Source organism: Schistocerca cancellata, chromosome 12, assembly GCF_023864275.1.
Source record: "Schistocerca cancellata isolate TAMUIC-IGC-003103 chromosome 12, iqSchCanc2.1, whole genome shotgun sequence".
NCBI classification, from domain to species: Eukaryota; Metazoa; Arthropoda; class Insecta; order Orthoptera; family Acrididae; genus Schistocerca; species Schistocerca cancellata.
In genome coordinates, this window is record NC_064637.1 from 61,777,010 (window position 1) to 61,804,971 (window position 27,962).

Genomic DNA, 27,962 nt, shown 5'->3' on the forward strand with positions numbered 1-27,962 from the left:
GCCAGCAGTTTGCTAAGCAGAAATGCTAACCATTACCCCACCACAGTACGAAGGTCAACATGACTGGGTGCCCTCCCCAACACAAACTTCAATTCATTTTTCCCTTACATATTGTCAATACTGTCAGGTCTCTCCAATATTGGCAAGCACCCGAGCATTGGACATAATGGGACATCCTTGTACCTTCGATCATTATTGTAGATAGTAAAAAGAGACTTAAATGTCTCAGGGAAACATTTAATTATAAGATCTATAATATCACCAAAAGAACAAGGACGTCCCATTACGTCCAATGCAGACATTGGAGAGCCCTGGCAGTAGTGACAATATGTAAGGGAAAAATGGATTGAAGTGTGTGTTGGGGAGGTCACTCGGCTTAGGTAGTTTGTGCAACCAATCAAGAAATGTAGAATGGGTCCAGTGCTTTAGACGTAAGAGGTGGGCGCACAACGATCATACCAAGCAAAATAAAGTATTTGTCATATGCATAAATTGCAACTGTGATACTTCTTCCGCTTGTGCCTTTATCCTACGATTTTGCAGGGTTGGCATGGTTATGAACGGATTTGGCAAGGTTAATGTTAAGGTGTGGCCAGATGCCATTCCTGCCGCCACTCCATACCCCCCCCCCTCCCCTCCCTGGGATGGAATTCGTATACCACAGCTGTCTGCGTCTACCGTGAACATGTTCAAATGTCTGCGAGTTGTGTAATTGAGGTGGGACATGGGGACCAGACTGGTATTCACATAGTGGGATGTGGAAAACCGCCTAAAAACCACATCCAGGCTGGCCAGCGCACCGGCTCTCATTGATAATCCACCATGCGGATTTGATTCTGGGCTAGCGCACCTACCCGGGTCGAGGAAGAAGCACATTAGCGCTCTCAGCGAACCTAGCAGGTAAATTGCAACTGTAATAATGATGATGATAAATCGTTAATTAACATTCAGAGTTCTACGTAGCACATATTATACTAATGGGTGGAAGTTCGCCAAAAAATTGGTTCATTGCCAGTAAAATTTTTGTATTTTGCTGTGGTAAGTGATGTAAGTAACCCTGTAATTTTGTTTACCGCCAATAAATCATATTTTGAAAAGGTTATTAGTGTGTTTTTCTTACCCATCATTGTGTAGTATGATATACATATACGTATTCTCATAGGTGCATAAACCTGCCTTATGCCCAGGGCATATTTGTGCACTCCACTTGAGCTTACATAAAATTATTTTCCTCTGTTAAATGTTATATTGAGTTAGAAGTATAAATACCAAGCCACACGTTAAAAACCTTGTTACTAAACTATTGGGTTGGTGCATAAGTTCGTAGCGTTTTTCCATTAGATTAATAAACACAACATATACCCGTAACAGACATTTTAGTCATGAATAATATGAGGGTTGGAACTGAAATAGTGGCAACTGTGGTGTCACCGCCAGACACCACACTTGCTAGGTGGTAGCCTTTAAATCGGCCGCGGTCCGTTAGTATACGTCGGACCCGCGTGTCGCCACTGTCAGTGATTGCAGACCGAGCGCAGCCACACGGCAGGTCTAGAGACACTTCCTAGCACTCGCCCCAGTTGTACAGCCGACTTTGCTAGCGAAGATACACTGACAAATACGCTCTCATTTGCCGAGACGATAGTTAGCATAGCCTTCAGCTACGTCAATTGCTACGACCTAGCAAGGCGCCATTATCATTTGCTATTTATCTTGTGATGCATGTACCGATGTTCACCAATTATAGATTAAAGTTGAGTACTCCAGCAGCTACATATTATTTTTACTAGACTCAACTCCTTTAACTGTTCCAGACCTCACGCCAGCCTGCGTGAGCTTAACGCGTGCCTTTCGGCTACCAATCATAGTGGCTTGGCTGTCTTGCCAAGTCACAACAGCAACTATTTATTCACAACCGATACAAAACAGTTACTGTCCTTCAACGTAGTCACCAGCGTTGTGTTTAACCCGTTGCCATCGATGTGGAAGGCGTAGTATACCGTTAGCAGAGCCTGTTCTGTTGACGTTGCGAATGGAGCGGTCTACTGCCTGTCGAATCTCTGGAACAGTTCTGAAGCGAATGCCACGAAGTGGTTCCTTCAGCTTCGAAATCAAATCAAAGCCACAAGGACTTAAGTCCGGGGAGTATGGTGGATGGCACAGTACTTCCCAGTCCCGTCGACCGAACAGAGCAGCCACAGCTTGCGCTGTATGCGCCCGCGCATTGTCGTGCAAAATGATGGGTGGGTTGCGCAGAAAGTGTCGCCGCTTCTTTCACAAAGCTAGTCGCAGGTGCTACTCCAAATCGAACAGTAACACTGTGCACCGAAGGTCTGCCGTGGAGTAACGTAATGCGTTAGGATAACACCATCACAGTAGTACACGAGAATCACCATAACTTTCACCATACTGCGGCTCTGGCTTTCGCGGCGACCTATAACGACGCCATTCGTTTCAGTTTTGGCTCGTACTATGTGGCCCATGTCTCACCCAGTGTTACGATACGGTGTAAGAAAGCCTCTCCTTGGCGCTCATAGCGCTCCAAGTTCGTCTGAGCAGCGTCGTAACGCATTCATTTCCGTCAAGTGATGCGGCCACCATCGTGATGCAATTTTTCGCACGCCCAGGCGTTCTTTCGGGATGCGAAGCACAGTCGTATGCGCTAATCCGGTTTCGTCTGCGAGCTCACGAATCGTATGGCGTCGATCACTGTCCACTAACGCGGCAACACCATGCTCTTCTTCTTCGGAGACGCTAGGACGACCTGCCCGATGCACGCCTGCCACAGTTTTCCGACCTTCGCTGAAGGCTTTTACCCAACGTGCCACTGTTCTGTGCGGCAAAGCCGATTCCCCGCACGGCTCTGGAAGACCTTGATGACGCTGTCGTGTTGTACGACCTCTGGCAGATTCAATCTTGATCCAACTCCGTTGTTCCTGTTTCGAAAACATAGTGATACCGTTACATTAGACCGCTCGCTCACAAGTGGCTGTATTTCCCTGGCCGGCCGCTGTGGCCGATCGGTTCTAGGCGCTTCATTCTGGAACCGCGCGACCGCTTCGGTCGCAGGTTCGAATCCTGCCTCGGACATGGAAGTGTTTGATGTCCTTAGGTTATTTAGGTTTCAGTAGTTCTAAGTGTAGGGGACTGCTGACCTCAGATGTTAAGTCCCATAGTGCTCAGAGCCATTTGAACCATTTTGTATTTCCCTCAATTGTGCGCACGCCGGTGACGTGGGACAGGCGAGGCGAGTCCATTTGCTCGGAGGTAAGGCAGGTATGTCAACAACGTTTCCGATCAGCGACAGTAGTAAGCATAGTGTCTCCACAGCAGTTTTGCCACTATTTAAGTTCCAACCTACGTATATTTTCCTTCACTATTCGAAACAGTTTGCCAAAGATGGGGTAACTTTTCGATTCCGTGACTGCCGAAATCACGCGATTTTGAGGCGAAGAACTCATCGACCCATACTCGAAAGCCATTTCGATCCTGAAAGGAAGTTCCTTCTGGGTTAGTGGGTTGTCAGTCTACTGACTGGTTTGACGTGGCATGGCGCTAACCCCTGTCCTGTGCCAACCTCTTCATCTCAGACTAGCACTTGCAACCTACGTCCTCAATTATTTGCTCGATGTGCTCCAATCCCTCTCTTCCTCTACCATTTTTGCCCTCTACAGCTCCCTCTAGTAGCATGGAAGTCATTACCTGTTGTGTTAACAGACGTCGCTTCAAAAATGGTTCAAATGGCTCTGAGCACTATGGGACAACATCTGAGGTCATCAGTCCCCTAGAACTTAGAACTACCGAGCGAGGTGGCGCAGTGGTTAGACACTGGACTCGCATTCGGGAGGATGACAGTTCAATCCCGCGTCCGGCCATCCTGATTTAGGTTTTCCGTGATTTCCCTAAATCACTCCAGGCAAATCGCGGGATAGTTCCTCTCAAAGGGCACGGCCGACTTCCTTCCCCATCCTTTCCTAATTCGATGAGACCGATAACCACGCTGTCTGGTCTCCTTCCTCAAACAACCAAACCAACTTAGAACTACTTAAACCTAACTAACCTACGGACATCACACACACCCATGCCAGAGGCAGGATTCGAACCTGCGACCGTAGCAATCGCGCGGTTCCGGACTGAAGCGCCTAGAACCACTTGGCCACAGCGGCCGCCAGACATCGCTTCACCTTGGCAGTATTTTCCATACATTCCTTTCGTGTTCGATTCTGCGCAGAACCTTCTCATTTCTTTCCGTATCTGTCCATCTAGTTTTCAACATTCGCCTGTAGCCCCACATCTCAAATTCTTCGATTCTCTTCTGATCCGGTTTTCCCACAGTTCATTTTCACTACTGTACTCCAGACATACGTTCTCAAAAATTTCTTCCTCAAATTAAGGCCAATGTTCGATATTAGTAGACTTCTCTTAGCCAGGAATGTGCGTTGTGCCAGGTCGAGTCTGCTTTTTATATCCTCCTTGCTCCATCCCTCATTGCTTATTTTGCTGGCTAGCTACCAGAATTCCTTAACTTCATCTAGTTAGTGACCATCAATCCTGATGTTGGGTTTCTCGCTGTTCTCATTGGTGCTACTTCTCATTTGTTTTTCTTCGATTTACTCTCAATCCACATTCTGCTCGATAGAGAGCGGGAAAGGTGCAAATCTGAGGGCACAACCCGGCTCCTGTGTAGAGTTCCTTGTGAGAGTGTGGGCGGCGTTATCTTGGAGTTGCATCACTTCACGCAGTCTTCCTGGTCGTTGTTCTTGGACTGCGTCTGCAAGACGTCCCAGTTGTTCACAATAAATGTCAGCAGTGATGGTTACACCTCGGGGAAGCAATTCGTAGTACAGCACATCATCGCTGTTCCACCAGATGCACAACATTATGTCTTGCGGATGAGCACAGGTGTTTCTATAGCAAGTTGCTTCTTTCTCTGTGTTGTAACAGCGACCGGGACGGTCGCGGGGTTGAAATGACGGAAAGCGCGGCGGGACCTTCGGAGAGGCCCTCGAACAACAACACAACGGGAGAGGACGGACACAACCAACGCAGGACAGAACAACAAGAAGATCGAACAACAGAGTCACAAGGAAACCTAACAAACACGTCCACAGAACAAGTAAGTAACGCGAGGCGATGTGTCAACAGACGTACGCGACATTAGACTGGCTGGCTGAGCTTTTCTTTTTTTCCTTTATTGAGTTTCGATTCCCCCTAAAGGGGGCGCGCTGGCAGCAGCTTATTACGCCGCTCTTCAGCCTACAGAATTTGTTTCAAAAAGATGAAGATAATAAAAAAATAATAACAGTTGGCGATAAAATCGGTGACTTAAAGGTAAAAATGGCAGAAAATTCTGGAGCGTAAAACATAAAACACAGGGTCGATGAAGCTAATAAAACACACAGGAAGCAGAAAAACAATAGACAGACAATTAAAAAAAAACACGGCGACAGTCTGGGTTCTGTTCGCAAGAGATATAAAAAGCACACCCAGCGACAGCCTGATTTCTGTTCGCAACACTGTGGAAAGACGTACAACACTGAACACTCACTTAAACACTGCACTAAAAAATTGTCACAAATATGACATACCACACCCGAAAGCAGGTGGGGGGGAAACTGGTCAGGTGACGGGAAAAAGGGGGGGGGAAGGAGAGGAAAAGTGAAGGGGGAGGGGGGAAATGAGCCAATGGAAGATGAGGATACATGAGAGGGGGGTCCTGAGCAGACGTGCCAGGGAGTGGGGGAGTACAAAAGGACTCGGGGGGGGGGGGGAGAAAGGAGATAGGGAGAGGGTAGGCGGGGAGAAAACACAGGATGGAAGGGGGGGGAGGAAGAGGGAGCCCAGGGAAAGGACGGAGGAAAGGAGTGGGGTGAGGATCAGAGTTGATAGAAAGGATAAGTGGAGGGAGAGAGGGCATCATCCGGGAGGGGGAGTTGATGGAAGCCACCTTGGGAAAGGAGATGTAGGGTGTAGAGATGGAGAGTAGGGGGGACACAACGGTGAAGACGTGGCAAGGGCGGGGATGGGAGAGGAGAGGAGCAACCAGGGGGTGAGGGGGTTCAAGACGGCGGGAGGTGTAGAGGATGCGGATATGTTCGAGGAATAGGAGCAGATGGGGGAAAGGAATGAGATCATAGAGGATCCGCGTGGGGGACGGGAGGCGTATACGGAAGGCGAGGCGGAGTGCATGATGCTCAAGGATCTGGAGGGACTTATAGAATTTGGGGGGGGGGCAGATATCCAGGCAGGACTGGCATAACAGAGGATGGGACGGATTAAGGATTTGTAGGTGTGGAGGATGGTAGAGGGGTGCAACCCCCACGTCCGGCCAGAGAGGAGTTTGAGGAGTCGGAGGCGGTTGTGGGCTTTGGATTGGATGGAGCGGAGATGAGGGATCCAGGTGAGGTGACGGTCAATGGTGAGGGCAAGGTAGGTGAGGGTGGGGGTGAGGCGGACAGGACGGGCGCAGACAGTAAGGTAGAAATCCAGGAGCCGGAAGGAGCGAGTGGCACGACCTACGATGATGGCCTGGCTCTTGGAAGGGTTGAGTTTCAGGAGCCACTGGTTACACCATGCAGCAAAAAGGTCAAGGTAATTCTGGAGAAGGCGTTGGGACTGGTGGGGGGTAGGAGCGAGGGCGAGGAATGCAGTGTCATCAGCATATTGCAAGAGGTGTACTGGAGGGGGGGGGGGGGTTGGGGCGTATCTGCCGTGTACAGGAGGTAGAGGAGAGGGGGGAGGACAGAGCCCTGGGGCACACTTGCAGAGGGGTAGAAGGTGTGGGAATTGGCATTATGGATGGTAACATAGGAGTGGCAGTGGGAGAGGAAGGAGGCCACCAGACGGATGTAGTTGATAGGAAGAGCGTAGGTTTGGAGTTTAAAAAGGAGACTGGGATGCCAGACACGGTCATAGGCCTTTTCGAGGTCAAGGGAGACAAAAATGGCGGAGCGACGGGAGTTAAGCTGGAGGGAGAGGAGATGAGGCGGAGGAGTTGGTCATCAACAGAGAAGGGAGGTCGAAAGGTGGAGGTGGTGATGGATGGGCTGGGAAAGGATGGATTCCAAGAGCTTGCTGAACACTGATGTGAGACAGATAGGACGATAGGAAGAGGCATTAGATGGAGGCTTGTTGGGTTTGGAGAACATCAGGATACGGGAGGTTTTCCACAGGTCGGGATAGAAGCCAGTGGCAAGGATGACATTGTAGAGGGTGGCTATGATTGAAAGGAAGGAGGGAGGGGAGTGTTTGAGGTGGCGGTAGGTAACGCAGTCGTGGCCGGGAGCAGTGTTGCGTTTAGTGCAGAGTGTGAGGCTGATGTCCTGTGTAGTGATGGGAGTGTTAAGTGTAATGGTGGGATGTGGCCCAAGTACTGGAAGCTAGGAGCAAGGGGAGGAACAGAGGTATTCGTAGGGTGTATGACATCAGGGAAGAGGGAATAATCAAAGTGGGGATCATCTGGGATGGAAAAAACATCAGAGACGTGGGAGGCAAAGTGGTTGGCCTTACTGAGGTTGTCAGGAAAGGGACGGTCATTAAGGAGGAGAAGGTACTGGGGGGTGGGGCGGTTCCCAGTAAGGCGGTGGAAAGCAGACCAATACTTGGAAGAGTTTATGGGGAGCGTGGTGTTGAGTTGTGTACATGTCTGGCGCCAGGCGCGGCGTTTCTTCGCAATAAGCAGGTTGCGGATGTGTCGTTGTAATTGCTGGTGGCGGGTAAGTGTATCCCGGTCACGAGTGTGGAGAAAAGAGCGGTAGAGGCGGCGGGACTCTCGAAGGAGAAGGACGGCCTGTGGAGGCATGGCGGGACGGTGAGGGAGGATGGCTTTGGTGGGGATATGGGTGGCGATGGCGTCAGACAAGGTCTGGTGCAGGAAGGCAGCAGTGCGAGAGATGTCATCAGGAGATTGGAGGGTAAGGTCGTGGCTGTCAACCTGGGTGAGAATGGAGTCCCAGTAGGCACCCCAGTTGGCACGGGAGTAATCACGGACAAGTTTAGGAGGGACGTCAGGGCGAGGAGCGTTGCGGGGATGGCGACCATTAGAGATAGTGAGGAGAACAGGAGTATGGTCACTGCCAATGAGGTCAAGGACATCTGCGGTGATGCGCCCACACATCTAGTGAAACACCCTGTATATACCTTGTCACACTTTAATAGCCAAGTTATAAGACTAAACCATTTTAAAGACGATAAGTGTAACAAAAAATATATATAAAAAAATTGCGAGAAGAGCTGAGTGTGCGCTGCACTGTGGGAGTTTGGGGCCCACCTGAACCTGTTGATGAGCCTCTCGATGATGAAGGAGTAGCAGGCGCAGGACAGCGAGTACATGGACATCCCCCAGCAGCCGAAGCGGACGCCCTCCTCGTACAGCTGGCGCGCCTTCGTGCCGTCCTCCGCCTGCCAACACGAGTCCAGTCTCAGCTGTGCGACTGCTGTACGACGCGCTTGGCGATTATCGTCGTGACATCACAAGAAAAGCAGCTCGGTCGTGCAGGAACCCTTAGATGTCTTCGCTTTCAGGGTATTGTAATCCTACATGGCTGTAGCCATTCTAGCAGGGAAGCAACTCCTTACATCTGCAAGCGGTACTCTCATTGCAACTTTGGGAGCTATTGCCACTTTTATACGGTCTCATTCGTCAGTCGTTAGACAGGCGATCATTCTAGGCAAAACCAACCCTTCCTTCTGTCTCCTCGACTTCTATCTCAGCATTTATGGCCGTCCTATCGCCCTCACCCCTATCCTTAAGTACCTTGGCGTCACCCTTGACCGTCGCCTCTCCTGGACCCCCCATTTCCGGACGATCCAAGCCGAGGCACGCTCCTGACTTCGTCTCCTCGAGCTCCTTTCTGGCCGCACATGGGGTCTGGACCCCTCCACCATCCTTCACACCTATAAATCCCTCATCCACCCTATCCTCTGCTATGACACCCCCCCCCCCCCCCAGCCTGGATCTCCGCCCCTCCCACCTTTTACAAATCCCTTCAAATCCTAGAACGCCATGCGCTCTACCTCACCTATTGCATCCCCTCCCCCACGCTGATCCTCTATGACATTATTCCGTTTCCGCACCTGCTTCTTTTCCTCGAACAGATACGGATCCTCTATACCGCCCGCAAACTTGATCCTCCTCACCCGCTTGTCCCTCCCATCCTCTCCCATTCCCACCTGCTGCCACGCCTGCATTCCCACGTCCCACCTGCTCTCCATCTCTCCACTCTCCATATCCTCGCCCAAGGTGGCTTCCAACAACTCCCCCTCCCTGGTTATGCCCTCATCCCCTCCATCTACCCCTCCTACCAACTTCGATCCTCCTCTACCGCACCCTGTGTTTTCTCCCGAGGGCACCCTCTCTCCCTTCTCTCCCTCCTCCCTTCCTCCCTCTCTCCTCCCCGGGCTTCCCCAACATTCCATACCTTCTTTCCTCACCCTCCCATCTCCTGTGCCACTGGCATCTACACCCTCCCCTCCCTCCTCGCCCCTTTTTCCCCTTTTGGCAGGTCCCCGGACTCACACACATCTAGTGAACTTTCACGCACTGGAGATCATTGTCTAGCGCTTGTGTGTGTCGCCGTGTTTGTGTTCAAGTGTTCCAGTGTTACTCGTTTGTACTCCAACGTTCGCGTGTGCCATCTGTCATCTCTGTGTGTGTCCACATGTCTGAACATTTTTATTTTGGACTCTGCGTCCGTGAACGGCTCCGTGTGTTTTCATTTTGTATGTCTATGTTTGTATATCCACCCTCTCTGTTCTGCGATTGCCGTCTTTTATGTCATTAGTTTTTGTCTGTGACCGAAGAGCGGCGTAATGTGCCGCTGCTGGCCTACCTGTACCAGATGGGAAATAAAGAAAAAAAAATCAATCGTTAGAAACGGAACGCTTATGGGATCATTCGGTTGTCTGCGTGTCCGACACCTAAGACCCCCTTCTCTCATGCCGGCCGTGGTTGTCTCGCAGTTCTAGGTGCTCAGTCCGGAACCACGCGACTGCTATGGTCGCAGGTTCGAATCCTGCCTCGGGCATGGATGTGTGTGATGTTCTTAGGTTAGTTAGGTTTAAGTAGTTCTAAGTTCTAGGGGACTGATGACCACAGATGTTAAGTCCCATAGTGCTCAGAGCCATTTGAACCCTTTTCTCGTGAAAGGGTCGACGTATCGAGTTGGAATTTATGTCACACCCTGAGTTCTGTGGCCCCTTAGCAGTTAAGCTTCTAAGTCAATGCAATCGAAGCACGTGTGTCACATACGAGGGGAGTTTGAAAACTCCGAGCAAAAATAAAAACTACTTACGTGTTTGGGGTAAACCTTTTTTCATTTTTCGACATAGTCTCGTTTTAGACTTATACTCTTTGTCCAAAGCTGTTGTAATTTGTTGATCCCTTCCGAACAATAGGAATTGTCCAATTGCTGCAATCACATCCTCATTTCAATAAAATCGTTGTCCCACCAGCCATTTCTTCAAATTGGGGAACAAATAGTAGTCCAAGGGAGCCAAGTATGGAGAATAGAAGGGATGTGAAACGAGTTGGAATCCTATTTCCATTAATTTTCCGTCCACAGCTGCTGAAGTGTGTGCTGGTGCATTGTCGTGATGGAAAACGACATTTTTGCAGTTCAATAGCCGGCGTTTTTTCTTGCAGCTCGGTTTTCAAACGGTCCAGTAACGATGAATAATATGTACGTGTAATAGTTTTACCCTTTACGAGATAGTCGATGAGGATTATCCCTTGCGAATCCCAAAAGACAGTCGCCACAACCTTTCCTGCCGAAGGACTGATCTTCGCCTTTTTTGGTGCATATTCTCCCTTGGTAACCCATTGTTTAGATTATTGTTTGGTCTCAGGAGTATAGTAATGTATCCACGTTTCATCCACAGTGACGAAACGACGCTTAAAGTCCTGCGGATTCTTCCTGAACAGCTGCAAACAATCCTTGCAACAATAACACGATTCCGTTTTTGGTCAAGCATGAGCAATCGCGGAACCCATCTTTCGGATAGCTTTCTCATGTCCAAATGTTTATGCAAAATATTATGTACCCGTTCATTCGAGATGCCCACAGCACTATCAATCTCACGCACCTTAACTCTTCTGTCATCCATCACCATATCATGGATTTTATCAATGATTTCCGGATATATACTAATATGGTATCTGTTCTTTCGGACATGTCCGAAAGAACAGATACCATCGGTCACCATGCAGCTCGTTAGAATGAAATTACAATGAAATGAACACCCTTAGCTGCTTACAGGCGTTGACATACGTCAACGGGGCAGATGAAAATGTGTGCCCCGACCGGGACTCGAACCCGGAATCTCCTGCTTACATGGCAGACGCTCTATCCATCTGAGCCGAAAGCAGATACCATCTTAGTATATATATAAAGGCTCACCGGCCACTTGACCATCTTCTTCTTCTGTGGGAATGCACAAAAAGTGCCCGAACCCTTACGGGGATCGGCAACGCGCCGCGAGTAAGGAATATAATGGGCGGGGGCACTACGAATGTAGTGCGGGACACTACGTTGAGAATGTGGGTTTCGCAGGAGGCGTGTCAGAGATAAATCCCTGCAGTCGCGCTATCCTCTGTGTCCTCGGTGGCTCAGATGGATAGAGCGTCTGCCATGTAAGCAGGCGATCCCGGGTTCGAGTCCCGGTCAGGGCACACATTTTCATCTGTCCCCGTTGACGTATGCCAACGCCTGTAAGCAGCTAAGGGTGTTCATTTCATTGTAATGATTTCTGGAGTGGTAACCTCCACAGGGCGTCCAGAACGTTCAGCATCACTTGTGCCCGTATGGCCACTCCGAAAATTTTGAATCCGCTCACTGTAATGTATATCAAGCTTCTCTTTAGTCTCCTGAGACGTTTTGCCTTTCATAAAGTAATGTTTAATCACCACACGAAATTCTTATTCGTCAATTTTTTGAGAATCACCCGCCTTCCTTGATTCACACGAATGCCAAACATCAAGAAATACACCAATATGGCTGAAAGTTAGTGTGATGACCTCAATTCGCGCCGGTGGTGCCACTCTCGGACTTTGCACGGACTTTTCAAACGCCTCTTGTATTTCGATACTCGCAAACTGACTCACCGTAACCTACAGGTGAACTACAGAGGGGCGCAAAATAGGTGTTACAAAGTGTTTGCCTACTGTGATTCAGTAGTATGCCATAAACGAGTCTCCTCGTGACATTGTTGTATGGCACCTGTGAAAATTCTACAGCTCGCTCAACAGCGCCTCATTTCACATTTCAGACCGAGCGACGCAGCTGGGTCAGTGGTCGGCACGATGGACTCGTATTCCGGAGGACGACGACCCAAATCCGCATCCGACCGTCCCGATTTAAGTTCTCCGTGATTTCCCTGAATCGCTTCAGGCAAATGCCGAGACTGTTCCTTTGAAAGGGCGCGGCCTGTCTGGCTTATCCATCATTCCCTAACGCCAGCTTGTCGGCGGCACGTTAAACAGTAGTGTCCAACTCCTCCTCCCCCCCCCCCCCCACACCTTTTTATAAAGGAAGCACGAACAGCGTCTGTTTATCGTAAATACATCATACAATTAAATGTTCTCTGAGACATTTGAGTCTCTTTTTATTATCTACGATAATGGTCGAAGCAGAGGAAATGAATTAAAATTTGTGCTGCGGCCGGGACTCGAACCCGGGTCTTCTTGGTTGTTAGGCAGAAATGCTGACCATTATACCACCACAGCACGAACTACGTAAGCCGAGTGCCCTCCCCAACACACACTTCAATTAATTTTTCCCTTACATATTGTCACTGCTGCCAGGGCTCTCCCATATTGGCAAGCACCCCAGCATTGGACGTAATGGGACGTCCTTGTACCATTGGTGATATTATAGATCTTATAATTAAATGTTTTCCTCAGTCATTTAAGTCTCTTTTTATTATCTACTATAATGATCATAGGGAAAAATGAATTGAAGTTTGTGTTGGAGAGGGCTCTCACCTTAGCTAGTTCGTGCAGCAATGTTGACCATTGTGCTGCGCTGGTGTAATGGTTAGCATTTCTGCTTAGCAAGTAAGAATACCCGGGTTCGAGACCCAGCCACAGCACAAACTTTAATTCATTTCGTCTGCTTCGATCATTATCGTAGATAATAGACTTAAATGACTCGGGGAAATATTTGATAATATCTATAAGATCACGAATGGTACAAGGACATCCCATTACGTCCAATGCTGGGGAGCTTACCAATATCGGAGAGCCCTGACAATATGTAAGGGAAAAATTAATTGAAGTTTGTGTTGGTGAGGGCAGTCAGCTTAGGTAGTTCGTGCAGCAATTTTGACCACCGTACTGCGGTGGTGTAATGGTTCACATTTCTGCCTAGCAAGCAAGAAGACCCGTGTTAGAGTCCCAGCCGCACCACAAGTTTTAATTCATTTCGTCTGCTTCGATCATTATCGTAGTAAATACAGCGCTATTACAAATGATTGAAGCGATTTCATAAATTCACTGTAGCTCCATTCATTGACATATGGTTACGACACACTACAGATACGTAGAAAAACTCATAAAGTTTTGTTCGGCTGAAGCCGCACTTCAGGTTTCTGCGGTCGGAGTGCTCGAGAGCGCAGTGAGACAAAATGGCGACAGGAGCCGAGAAAGCGTATGTCGTGTTTGAAATGCACTCACATCAGTCAGTCATAACAGTGCAACGACACTTCTGGACGAAGTTCAACAAAGATCCACCAACTGCTAACTCCATTCGGCGATGGTATGCGCAGTTTAAAGCTTCTGGATGCCTCTGTAAGGGGAAATGAAGTGCGGGCAAGTTTCACGCGTAGCCCGCGGAAAATTGGCTCATGCCACAACTGGAGACCGACAGCGCCGACTTCATCTATCAACAAGATGGTGCTCCACCGCAATTCCATCATGATGTTCGGCATTTCTTAAACAGGAGATTGGAAAACCGATGGATCGGTCGTGGTGGAGATCATGATCAGCAATTCATGTCATGGCCTCCACGCTCTCCCGACTTAACCCCATGCGATTTCTTTCTGTGGCGTTACGTGAAAGATTCAGTGTTTAAACCTCCTCTACCAAGAAACGTGCCAGAACTGCGAGCTCGCATCAACGATGCTTTCGAACTCATTGATGGGGACATGCTGCGCCGAGTGTGGGAGGAACTTGATTATCGGCTTGATGTCTGCCGAATCACTAAAGGGGCACATATCGAACATTTGTGAATGCCTAAAAAAAGTTTTGAGTTTTTGTATGTGTGTGCAAAGCATTGTGAAAATATCTCAAATAATAAAGTTATTGTAGAGCTGTGAAATTGCTTCAATCATTTGTAATAACCCTGTACATGACACACAAATTCTGTATCTATCGTTACGGTGAGACGCGCATTCGACAGCACATTTGATTCGAGAACAGCTCCATCCGGAATGAACACTTCTCCTTGAGACTACAGAACTGAAAGGGTGTCCAACTGTGGTGACAAAATTTAAGCCTCTTCCAATACAGATTTTGTGCGATGCTTTCCTTGTATTTTTACAGGTTGTTGACGCTTTTTGAAAAGACTTGATTCCTGCATAACTCAATGAAGGGCCGCTCAGGAAGACCAGATTCAGCTGAAACGCTGGAGAATGTGGAACGAGTGCGAACCCTAATTGATGAGGAGCCCACTACGTCGGAAAGACATTCGGCACTGCGACTCAGCATGTCACGACTCTCTCTCCTGAGAATAATGAAACAAATTAATACACTCCTGGAAATTGAAATAAGAACACCATGACTTCATTGTCCCAGGAAGGGTCAGATACATCACATGATCACTCTGACAGAACCATAGGCTCATAGACACAGGCAACAGAGCATGCACAATGTCGGCACTAGTACAGTGTATATCCACCTTTCGCAGCAATGCAGGCTGCTATTCTCCCATGGAGACGATCGTAGAGATGCTGGATGTAGTCCTGTGGAACGGCTTGCCATGCCATTTCCACCTGGCGCCTCAGTTGGACCAGCGTTCGTGCTGGACGTGCAGACCGTGTGAGACGGCGCTTCATCCAGTCCCAAACATGCTCAATGGGGGACAGATCCGGAGATCTTGCTGGCCAGGGTAGTTGACTTACACCTTCTAGAGCACGTTGGGTGGCACGGGATACATGCGGACGTGCATTGTCCTGTTGGAACAGCAAGTTCCCTTGCCGGTCTAGGAATGGTAGAACGATGGGTTCGATGACGGTTTGGATGTACTGTGCACTATTCAGTGTCCCCTCGACGATCACCAGTGGTGTACGGCCAGTGTAGGAGATCGCTCCCCACACCATGATGCCGGGTGTTGGCCCTGTGTGCCTCGGTCGTATGCAGTCCTGATTGTGGCGCTCACCTGCACGGCGCCAAACACGCATACGACCATCATTGGCACCAAGGCAGAAGCGACTCTCATCGCTGAAGACGACACGTCTCCATTCGTCCCTCCATTCACGCCTGTCGCGACACCACTGGAGGCGGGCTGCACGATGTTGGGGCGTGAGCGGAAGACGGCCTAACGGTGTGCGGGACCGTAGCCCAGCTTCATGGAGACGGTTGCGAATGGTCCTCGCCGATACCCCAGGAGCAACAGTGTCCCTAATTTGCTGGGAAGTGGCGGTGCGGTCCCCTACGGCACTGCGTAGGATCCTACGGTCTTGGCGTGCATCCGTGCGTCGCTGCGGTCCGGTCCCAGGTCGACGGGCACGTGCACCTTCCGCCGACCACTGGCGACAACATCGTTGTACTGTGGAGACCTCACGCTCCACGTGTTGAGCAATTCGGCGGTACGTCCACCCGGCCTCCCGCATGCCCACTAGACGCCCTCGCTCAAAGTCCGTCAGCTGCACATACGGTTCACGTCCACGCTGTCGCGGCATGCTACCAGTGTTAAAGACTGCGATGGAGCTCCGAATGCCACGGCAAACTGGCTGACACTGACGGCGGCGGTGCACAAATGCTGCGCAGCTAGCGCCATTCGACGGCCAACACCGCGGTTCCTGGTGTGTCCGCTGTGCCGTGCGTGTGATCATTGCTTGTACAGCCCTCTCGCAGTGTCCGGAGCAAGTATGGTGGGTCTGACACACCGGTGTCAATGTGTTCTTTTTTCCATTTCCAGGAGTGTATTTGCCCTTATAAAATTTAGCTTTCGAAGGCCAGTGATGTGGAGCAGCGATATTCTTTTGCAAACGAGATGAATGAGTCCTTCGGAAAATGGAACAGTAGTTAAAGATCAGGTTTATTGATCAAGTACACGTCCTTCTCCGTGGGAAAGTCAACAAACGGAGCTGCCCCAACTGCAGTACTATGAATCCGCACGTTCGAGCTGCTGGACGCAATGTGGAATGGCCCGCTTACAGTCCCGATCTTGATCCGTATCATTATTTATTTTGGGATTTTCTGACGGACGTTGTATTTGAACGTGCACCTGCGACACTCCAGGACCTTCAGACATGAATTTCCAGAAAGATTCGTGCAGTCGAAAATCGTGATCGTCAGTAATTCATCACGAAATTGGGGCAGAGCGGTCTAAGGCGCTGCAGTCATAGACTGTGCGGCTGGTCCCGGCGCATGGGGGTGTGTGTTTGTCCTTAGGATAATTTAGGTTAAGTACTGTGTAAACTTAGGGACTGATGACCTTAGCAGTTAAGTCCCATAAGATTTCACACACATTTGAACAGAATTGGGTTCAAGACTCTGCACAGTCATCGATGAGGAAGGAAAGTTTTCTGAAAACCATTTCTGCTAAATTTCAAGTTGTCTGCTGTAGCATAAATAAGATAAAAAATTATCACACCACATTATGTCGTTGTAGAAAAAAACTTTGTAACACCTATGTTGCGCCACAGTTTTTGTACGTACACATCGGTTCTGGTGCTCTATGGGTAAAGTACACGCCTGGAAACTGAGAGAGTGCGGTTTTCAATCTGGGTCAGACTGTGGATCCCTCAGTCTTCATTTCAACGTAGCATTTACCTCTACATGAGGAGATGACAGAACCAACATGTGGTTTGGATTCCACTATAAACTGTAGGTCCTTTTTCGCCAGTTGGATAACTGTGATAAGTTGGGGACACGCGAGCTGCAAAAGGGGTGCCTTTGAGCCACACAAAATTATTATTATTATTATTCTTCTTTCTTTCTTTCTTTTCTCAGACGTTATGTCTGGTCAAAAATGGAAAGTGATGCGGAACTTGATCAAGCGTGACTTCCTTTTAACTGTACGGTATATGTTATATTGCATTTAGGAACTTTCGGGTGGTTGAACATGTATCAATAATTACGGATTTCTGTAGTTGTATATATATAAGTTTGGATGTAGCTGTATTGCATTGATGTACTGGTGGATATTGTGTGGTATGACTCCTGTAGTTGATAGTATAATTGGTATAATGTCAACTTTATCCTGATGCCACATGTCCTTGACTTCCTCAGCCAGTTGGATGTATTTTTCAATTTTTTCTCCTGTTTTCTTTTGTATATTTGTTGTATTGGGTATGGTTATTTCGATTAGTTGTGTTAATTTCTTCTTTTTATTGGTGAGTATGATGTCAGGTTTGTTATGTGGTGTTGTTTTATCTGTTATAATGGTTCGGTTCCAGTATAATTTGTATTCATCATTCTCCAGTACATTTTGTGGTGCATACTTGTATGTGGGAACGTGTTGTTTTATAAGTTTATGTTGTAAGGCAAGCTGTTGATGTATTATTTTTGCTACACTGTCATGTCTTCTGGGGTATTCTGTATTTGCTAGTATTGTTCATCCGCTTGTGATGTGATCTACTGTTTCTATTTGTTGTTTGCAAAATCTGCATTTATCTGTTGTGGTATTGGGATCTTTAATAATATGCTTGCTGTAATATCTAGTGTTTATTGTTTAATCCTGTATTGCAATCACGAATCCTTCCGTCTCATTGTATATATTGCCTTTTCTTAGCCATGTGTTGGATGCGTCTTGATCGATGTGTGGCTGTGTTAGATGATACGGGTGTTTGCCATGTAGTGTTTTCTTTTTCCAATTTACTTTCTTCGTATCTGTTGATGTTATGTGATCTAGAGGGTTGTAGAAGTGGTTATGAAATTGCAGTGGTGTAGCCGATGTACTTATATGAGTGATTTCTTTGTGTATTTTGCTAGTTTCTGCTCGTTCTAGAAAGATTTTTCTTAAATTGTCTACCTGTCCATAATGTAGGTTTTTTATGTCGATGAATCCCCTTCCTCCTTCCTTTCTGCTTAATGTGAATCTTTCTGTTGCTGAATGTATGTGATGTATTCTATATTTGTGGCATTGTGATCGTGTAAGTGTATTGAGTGCTTCTAGGTCTGTGTTACTCCTTCACTACTCCAAATGAATAGGTCAATATTGGTATAGCATAAGTAATTATAGCTTTTGTCTTGTTTCTTGCTGTCAATTCTGTTTTCCGTATTTTTGTTAGTCTTTGTCTATATTTTTCTTTTAGTTCTTCTTTAATATTTGTATTATCTATTCCTATTTTTTGTCTGTATGCTAGATATTTATAGGCATCTGTTTTTTCCATCGCTTCTATGCAGTCGCTGTGGTTATCCAATATGTAATCTTCTTGTTTAGTGTGTTTTCCCTTGACTATGCTATTTTTCTTACATTTGTCTGTTCCAAAAGCCATATTTATATCATTGCTGAATACTTCTGTTATCTTTAGTAATTGGTTGAGTTGTTGATTTGTTGCCGCCAGTAGTTTTAGATCATCCATGTATAGCAAATATGGGATTTTGTGTTGGTATGTTCCAGTAAAATTTTATCCATAATTTGTATTAATTAGCATGTTGGATAGTGGGTTCAGAGCAAGGCAGAACCAGAAAGGACTTAATGAGTCTCCTTGGTCTTCTCCTTGGTTTTATTATTATTATTATTATTTCTATTCTTCTCAGACCTTAGGTCTGGTTAAAAATGGAAAGTGACGCGGCCCTTCATCAAGCGTGACTTCCTTTTAACTGTACGGTATATGTTACATTGTATTTAGGAACTTTCGGGTTATTGAACATGTATCAATAATTACGGATTTCTGTAGTTGTATATATACGTTTGGATGTAGCTGTATTGCGTTGATGTACTGGTGGATATTGTGTGGTATGACTCCTGTAGTTGATAGTATAATTGGTATAATGTCAACTTTATCCTGATGCCACATGTCCTTGACTTCCTCAGCCAGTTGGATGTATTTTTCAATTTTTTCTCCTGTTTTCTTCTGTATATTTGTTGTATTGGGTATGGATATTTCGATTAGTTGTGTTAATTTCTTCTTTTTATTGGTGAGTATGATGTCAGGTTTGTTATGTGGTGTTGTTTTATCTGTTATAATGGTTCTGTTCCAGTATTATTATTATTATTATTATTATTATTATTATCATCTCTGCTGTGTGCTCTGATCTTCCCGTTACACACTTCTAGAACTTATAGAGCGGGCTGAGTACATAGTATCTTGAACTGGAACACAAAGCTACCGTTCAGTGCTACAGCCATTTGAAAACCTATAGGTAACACCACCACTCTTACAAATAATTTATTAGTCGTGGCCCTGCACGTAACTTGTTTTACAGTTCCACTCAATAATAATCAAAGAAACCGCACCAATATCAGGTGGGCGGCGTTTTCTTGAAGCACCACACTCTCGCCTGCTGACGGAGTAGCTACCCTTTTCTCGAAGCCGTTGCGTAATTGTGGCGGAAAGGGTACGCGGTGGAGTCGGACTTTGAACAGAACGATCTTGTAAAGGCGACGAACAGCTCCATTTCCGCGAGCTTCGCCAGACAGAAGGACCGTGTCGGTGTATCCTGCAAACGTGTACCCACCCAAGTTGCTGTAACATCACAGATACGTGAATGAGGCTGTAACCAGGTCAGAGAGGTAGGATACATGTCAAATGACATCAGTCGATCCAACGTAAGCAACCCCCACCTGTTGCGTACCTACATAGCAAACATGATTCAAATGGCTCTGAGCACTATGGGACTCAACTGCTGAGGTCATTAGTCCCCTAGAACTTAGAACTAGTTAAACCTAACTAATCTAAGGACATCACAAACATCCATGCCCGAGGCAGGATTCGAACCTGCGACCGTAGCGGTCTTGCGGTTCCAGACTAGCAAAATGTTTTCAAACGGCTTTAGCTACGAAACGGTACATTTCCGAATATGGGTTCCACTTCAAAATATTGTCGTTCCCCTCTACCTCTACATCTACATCTATACTCCGCAAGCCACCTGACGGTGTGTGGCGGAGGGTACCTTGAGTACCTCTATCGGTTCTCCCTTCTATTCCAGTCTCGTATTGTTCGTGGAAAGAAGGATTGTCGGTATGTCTCTGTGTGGGCTCTAATCTCTCTGATTTTATCCTCATGGTCTCTTCGCGAGATATACGTAGGAGGGAGCAATATACTGCTTGACTCCTCGATGAAGGTATGTTCTCGAAACATCAACAAAAGCCCGTACCGAGCTACTGAGCGTCTCTCTTGCAGAGTCTTCCACTGGCGTTTATCTATCATCTCCGTAACGCTTTCACGATTACTAACTGATCCTGTAATGAAATGCGCTGCTCTCCGTTGGATCTTCTCTATCTCTTCTATCAACCCTATCTGGTACGGATCCCACACTGCTGAGCAATATTCAAGCAATGGGCGAACAAGTGTACTGTAACCTACTTCCTTTGTTTTCGGATTGCATTTCCTTAGGATTCTTCCAATGAATCTCAGTCTGGCATCTGCTTTACCGACGATCAACTTTATATGATCATTCCATTTTAAATGACTCCTAATGCGTAATCCCAGATAATTTATGGACTTAACTGCTTCCAGTTGCTGACCTGCTATATTGTAGCTAAATGATAAAGGACCTTTCTTTCTATGTGTCCGCAGTACATTACACTTGTCTACACTCAGATTCAATTGCCGTTCCCTGCACCATGCGTCAATTCGTTGCAGATCCTCCTGCATTTCAGTAGAATTTTCCACTGTTACAACCTCTCGATATACTACAGCATCATCCGCAAAAAGCCTCAGTGATCTTGCGATGTTATCCACAAGGTCATTTATATATATTGTGAATAGCAACGGTCCTACGACACTCCCCTGCGGCACACCTGAAATCACTCTTACATCGGAAGACTTCTTTCCATTGAGAATGACATGCTGCGTTCTGTTATCTAGGAACTCTTCAATCCAATCACACAATTTGTCTGATAGTCCATATGCTCTTACTTTGTTCATTAAACGTTTTTCGGGAGCTGTATCAAGTTTTTAATAGGAATTACAGAGCACTCTGTATACATAACTGGGTTTGAACGGGACCCTCAGAGTACGAGACCTACTGCCACTGGGAACCCCTGCCAACTTATTTCTCGTAACTTCCATGAGTTTTACAGAAAGAAACAGCCTCCTCTATTAGTAAACTACTGAACGCGTATATTTAAACATTTGTGCCTGACGAATTCGGTGGTTCAGTCAGTAAACACTTGACTTCTAATCTGAAGGTTTGTCTGGCTCCATAGCTTAGTGGTCAGTCATGTGGCAGACCCAGGTTCGAGGTTCGATTCTCGGTACTGCCAAGTATGCCACTTTACAGATCGTGAATTAGATTCTTTTTCAATTTTGGTCTTCGATTCTTCGAAGGTTGCAATTCCACAGTCTCTCTACAGTAATTCCCATGCTACTGGCGATGATGTGGAGTGTTTTTCTAATCTTATTCCCATCCGGAAATTCTGTGCACGAATTATTTCACAGGTTCCCTCATTCTCGTGCACAAAAATAAACATGACCATTCAAATCAAATACATGACATAGAATTTTTGACGAACAATATTCTAATGACAATGAGAAATTTTGGGATGCAATTAATATGAAACGCTCATGTTTGATAATTTGCTGATGTTGAAAAACGTTACTTTGCCACGAAATTAATTTAGAATATTACCACTATGAAGAGACACGATACCGTGTGCAAATTGCAAAGACTGCAGTGACATCTACTGGTTCATACTGAACGACCGAGCTCGATTCTGTCACGAACATCAGTCACTGATCAGTCTGTCTAAACTGTGTGCCGGAACGAGACTCGAACTTGGGACCTTTGCCTTTCGCGGGCAAGTGCTCTACCGACTGAGCTACCCAAGCACGACTCACGCCCCGTCCTCACAGCTTTACTTCTGCCAGTACCTCGTCTCCTACCTTCCAAATTTTACAGAAGCTCTCCTGCTAACCTTACAGAACTAGCACTCCTGAAAGAAAGGCTATTACGGAGACATGGCTTAGCCACAGACTAGGGGATGTTTCCAGAATGAGATTTTCACTCTGCAGCGGAGTGTGCGCTGATATGAAACTTTCTGGCAGATTAAAACTGTATGCCGGACCGAGACTCGAACTCGGGACCTTTGCCTTTTGTGGGCAACTGCTCTACCAACTGAGCTACCCAAGCACAACTCATGCCCCGTCCTCACAGCTTTACTTCTGCCAGTAAGCGGGGCGAGAGTCGTGCTTGGGTAGCTCAGTTGGTAGAGCACTTGCCCGCGAAAGGCAGAGGTCCCGAGTCTCAGTCTGGCACACAGTTTTAATCTGCCAGGAAGTTTCATATCAGCGCACACGCTGCTGCAGAGTGAAAAATCACAATTTTACCTGTGCTACTTACTCTGTCATCAGTGGTAAGGACACGTGCGGCCCGGAGGTGTCTCGCATATGGGAGGAGCGTGAGCGATCCATGGAGTTCTGTGACGTCAGTATAACGCTGACTCTATACCCGAAAATAGAGGCAACTTTCACCTGCGCCCTGAGGCAGGTTATGGCTGTGACTGCGTGTGCATCCCTGGAGCGTCTGCGCTCCCGCCTGGTCGGATCAGCAACTGTGCCTAGGCGAACACATATTTCCAGAGGAATTTCTCAGGTATCAAGTGCGAAAGGGATGTCGCTGCCTCATGCATGCGGGCATCTATGCGTGGTTTGACAGCTGACGGCTCCGTCACTTTGTGGGGCTGCACGCAGCCTCGTGTGTGGTCTACTGGACAGGGGATGGCAGACGGTGTTTGAGTACATTGATTGTCCGTCTGTTGCATTATTTTGCCAGCAGGTCTGTAGGCTGTGATATGCATTAATTGGGCACTTTATGAGTTGATTTCATGTCTGCACATCTGTGTTCTGCATCATTTAGGAGTAGTCTCCATGTCTGTACTGAAATTACTCTCCTGGAAATGGAAAAAAGAACACATTGACACCGGTGTGTCAGACCCACCATACTTGCTCCGGACACTGCGAGAGGGCTGTACAAGCAATGATCACACGCACGGCACAGCGGACACACCAGGAACCGCGGTGTTGGCTGTCGAATGGCGCTAGCTGCGCAGCATTTGTGCACCGCCGCCGTCAGTGTCAGCCAGTTTGCCGTGGCATACGGAGCTCCATCGCAGTCTTTAACACTGGTAGCATGCCGCGACAGCGTGGACGTGAACCGTATGTGCAGTTGACGGACTTTGAGCGAGGGCGTATACTGGGCATGCGGTAGGCCGGGTGGACGTACCGCCGAATTGCTCAACACGTGGGGCGTGAGGTCTCCACAGTACATCGATGTTGTCGCCAGTGGTCGGCGGAAGGTGCACGTTCCCCTTCGACCTGCGACCGGACCGCAGCGACGCACGGATGCACGCCAAGACCGTAGGATCCTACGCAGTGCCGTAGGGGACCGCACCGCCACTTCCCAGCAAATTAGGGACACTGTCGCTCCTGGGGTATCGGCGAGGACCATTCGCAACCGTCTCCATGAAGCTGGGCTACGGTCCCGCACACCGTTAGGCCGTCTTCCGCTCACGCCCCAACATCGTGCAGCCCGCCTCCAGTGGTGTCGCGACAGGCGTGAATGGAGGGACGAATGGAGACGTGTCGTCTTCAGCGATGAGAGTCGCTTCTGCCTTGGTGCCAATGATGGTCGTATGCGTGTTTGGCGCCGTGCAGGTGAGCGCCACAATCAGGACTGCATACGACCGAGGCACACAGGGCCAACACCCGGCATCATGGTGTGGGGAGCGATCTCCTACACTGGCCGTACACCACTGGTGATCGTCGAGGGGACACTGAATAGTGCACGGTACATCCAAACCGTCATCGAACCCATCGTTCTACCATTCCTAGACCGGCAAGGGAACTTGCTGTTCCAACAGGACAATGCACGTCCGCACGTATCCCGTGCCACCCAACGTGCTCTAGAAGGTGTAAGTCAACTACCCTGGCCAGCAAGATCTCCGGATCTGTCCCCCATTGAGCATGTTTGGGACTGGATGAAGCGTCGTCTCACGCGGTCTGCACGTCCAGCACGAACGCTGGTGCAACTGAGGCGCCAGGTGGAAATGGCATGGCAAGCCGTTCCACAGGACTACATCCAGCATCTCTACGATCGTCTCCATGGGAGAATAGCAGCCTGCATTGCTGCGAAAGGTGGATATACACTGTACTAGTGCCGACATTGTGCGTGCTCTGTTGCCTGTGTCTATGTGCCTGTGGTTCTGTCAGTGTGATCATGTGATGTATCTGACCCCAGGAATGTGTCAATAAAGTTTCCCCTTCCTGGGACAATGAATTCACGGTGTTCTTATTTCAATTTCCAGGAGTGTATTTAGGTAAATTAGGAGCTGTTTGTGTGTCTGTGGAGCATTATTTAGGAGTAGTTTACAGGTCTGTGGGCTGTGTCGTGTGACCCCAAGAATGTGTTTTGTGTCGTTGTGATAAATATACTCCATTCCTAAATAAATTGTTCCAAAATAAATAAAGTACACTCCTTCCTTACTCTATCCAGCAGCCCAGCGCAGGCTGAGTCATTTTCGCGCCATTTCCCCCCTCCAGACCACCATCTTGGATGATGTCACAGGATGGATGACAGCACCCTGTGGTGGCAGTATTGTGTATTAGGTTAGTTGGAGTTTAGATCTCGTGGTGGAGACATTGCCTGCAAAATTAAAACTTATGTCCAGCACAGGCAGGGTCGTTTTCCCACCATTTCCGCCACCATCTTAGATTATGTCACAAAACAGATGACAACGCTCTTTGGTGGTGGTACTGTGTACTAGGTCCAAACCTCATGGTGAATGGTGAACACACTGTTTGCCGCCATCTTGGATAATGGTACTTGCGTTATCAGCTGACATCATGACTGCCATCTTGGATTACGCCACAGAATGGACAACAGTGCCCTCTGGTGGTGGCACTGTGTACTAGGTCAGTTAGAGTGTGGACCTTCTGGAGAACACACTGGATGGTGGTGCTGCCTCTAATTGTTTAAATAAAGACTGGTGCATGATTTCGACAGCTGACAATTAGCAAGCATGTTTGCAGAGTCTTTTAGATGGATTATTATTTTGACAATTTAGGAGCTGTTTCACTCTCTCGACGTAAATCTATTGCATTATTTACGAGTGGTTTGCATGTCTGAAGGCTGTGCATGAGAGTTTACAATTAGCAGGTGCTTTGTGTAGAGCATTATACACGAGTTATTTAGGAGTAGTATGCAGGTCTGAATGCTGTGTGGCATGTCACAGCAAGTGGTCTGTATCACTGTGATAAATATACCCCATCGCTAAATAAATTGTTCGAAAATAAATAAAGTACACTTCTTCCTCTCTCCACCAGCCCTGTGCAGGCTGAGTCCTTTTCCTGTGAATCCCTAGGAGGAGGTGGCGGTCGGGTGTCTTAGGTTAGTGAAGTGTCCTTTCTTTCGAGCCATTTTCTTAGCTTAGTAGAGATATGCGAATTGACCTTTCTTTACCAACAAAATTCAAACTTGGCGCCAGTTCCTAGGAAGAGGTGGCGGTTGGGTGACTTTGGTTATTGGGGGTAGCTCAAGTGACCTACCTTCCCGCGATTTTCTTAGCTTACAAGGGAACCTCCCCATCGCACCCCCTCCCCCTGTCAGATTTAGTTATAAGTTGGCACAGTGGATAGGCCTTGAAAAACTGAACACAGATCAATCGAGAAAAATGGAAGAAGTTGTGTGGAACTATGAAAAAAATTAGTAAAATATACAAACTGAGTAGTCCATGCGCAAGATAGGCAACATCAAGGGGAATGTGAGCTCAGGAGCACGTGGTCCCATGGTTAGCGTGAATAGCTGAGGAACGAGAAGTCCGTGGTTCAAGTCTTCCCTTGACTGAAAATTTTACTTTCTTTGTTTTCACAAAGTTATGATCCGTCCGTTCGTTCATTGACGTCTCTGTTCACTGTAATAAGTTTAGTGTCTGTGTTTTGCGACCGCACCGCAAAACCATGCGATTAGTAGACAAAAGGACATGCCTCTCCAATGTGAACCGAAAACATTTGATCACAAGGTCATAGGTCAACCGATTCCTCCACAGGAAAACACGTCTGATATATTGTCTACGACACTGGTGACAGCATGTGCGTCACATGACAGGAATATGTTGTCAACCCACCTAACTTGTACACTTAGCGAATGGGTAAAAAGATTCTTCTACCTTGCCCGATTTAGGTTTTCTTGTGGATGTGACAATCACTCCCAAAAAGGTGATGAAAACATAAGAGTTTGTCACATAAACTTAAAATAAAAAATTAAACTTTTCACTCGAGGGAAGACTTGAACCTAGAACCTCTAGTTCCGTAGCTGCTCTCGCTAACCACGGGACCACGGCGCTCCTGAGCTCACATTCCCCTTGATGTTGCCTATCTTACACATGGACTACTCAGTTTGTATATTTTACTAATTTTTTTCATAGTTCCACACAACTTCTTCCTGTTTTCTCGATTGATCTGTGTTCAGTTTTTCAAGGCCTATCCACTGTGCCAACATAACTAAATCTGAGGGGGGTGCGATGGGGAGGTTCCCTTGTTAGTAGAGATATACAAATTGAACTTTCTTTACTGTCAACATTCAAAATTCGTGCCAGTTCCTAGGAAGAGGTGGCGGTCGGATGACTTAGTTTAGTGGAGGTAGCCCAAGTGACCTGCCTTCCTGCGATTTTCTTCAGTTCGTAGAGGTGTGATGCATTATCCTGTTGGAATTTGAACTTTTGAATTTTTCTGGGGGTGGGAGGGGAGGGGGTTAGGTTAGTGGAGGTACCCCAATAGACCTATTTTCCTGCCGACAAAAGCCGCCCTCTTGGATGATGTCACTGCCGCCATTTTGGATGACGTCATCGCCTCCATCTTGGATGACATCATCGCCGCCATCTTGGATAACGGTACTTTGGGGTGCTGTGCCCCTTGCCCCAATACTCATGGAGAGCGGAAATCATTCGACACTGTTTTAGAAAACAAACCCTATGATGAACCTACTACAATGTGGGTCACATAAAGAAAAGCGTGGGAGCCCAACTTTGTCAGCTGTAAAAAAAAACTTGGCGGCACCAACTTATCAGATGGAGAACGTAAAAAATATGCTGGGCAGCTCACTGATAAAGCTATTGCTGAATTTCAGGAATTCTGTGGCAAAGCCATTGGAGAAAACACACATGATTTGGTAAGCAAGGAAAAGAACCATGTAAGCAACATGCTTTCACAGGCTGTCTCCAGGTACTAACCCTGTAGCTAACTTGGGTCTGCCTGCACCATATACTGAGCACGGGCAGCAGGCAAACTACGTGAATTCAAACATAGACATTAAGTACCTGAAGCAGTAACAGAGGCCATTAAACATATATACAGAGACTCAGCAAATCCCGACTCGATAAAGAAAAGCTTCCACAGCAACACACAGAATGTTTAACGAGGCAGTTAACAATATTGTGTGAACTTGGATTCCAAAAAAGGTTTTTATAGGCTTAAAAACTTTCAGATTACGTGCGTGCGATGCAGTTATCTCCTTCTAAGACGGGTATTCTGGTAGAATAAAAGTTTCGGAACAGCTGGGCATAAGTAAAGGACAGAATACGGGAAGAACATTGGAAACCGTGGACCGATTAAGGGTACAGAAGGCTGAAATGATCGAG

General features: G+C 47.3%; 1 protein-coding gene and 3 non-coding genes across 4 annotated transcripts in view; 1 reads left to right on the forward strand and 3 right to left on the reverse strand.

Annotated features, from left to right (window-relative positions):
- The window catches only part of LOC126109458 (membrane-associated transporter protein-like), a 182,763-nt gene that overhangs the window by 42,074 nt on the left and 112,727 nt on the right, over positions 1-27,962 (reverse strand). The window contains exon 10 of the mRNA XM_049914487.1: positions 8,270-8,400. Within this exon, the coding sequence (XP_049770444.1) occupies positions 8,270-8,400 (131 nt within the window). The remainder of the gene's footprint in view (positions 1-8,269; positions 8,401-27,962) is intronic.
- Trnat-ugu (transfer RNA threonine (anticodon UGU)) lies at positions 11,594-11,668 on the forward strand. Its single transcript has one exon. It is a non-coding gene; the product is annotated as a tRNA-Thr (tRNA).
- On the reverse strand, positions 12,649-12,721 carry Trnav-aac (transfer RNA valine (anticodon AAC)). The gene has a single exon. It is a non-coding gene; the product is annotated as a tRNA-Val (tRNA).
- Trnal-caa (transfer RNA leucine (anticodon CAA)) lies at positions 22,386-22,460 on the reverse strand. Its single transcript has one exon. It is a non-coding gene; the product is annotated as a tRNA-Leu (tRNA).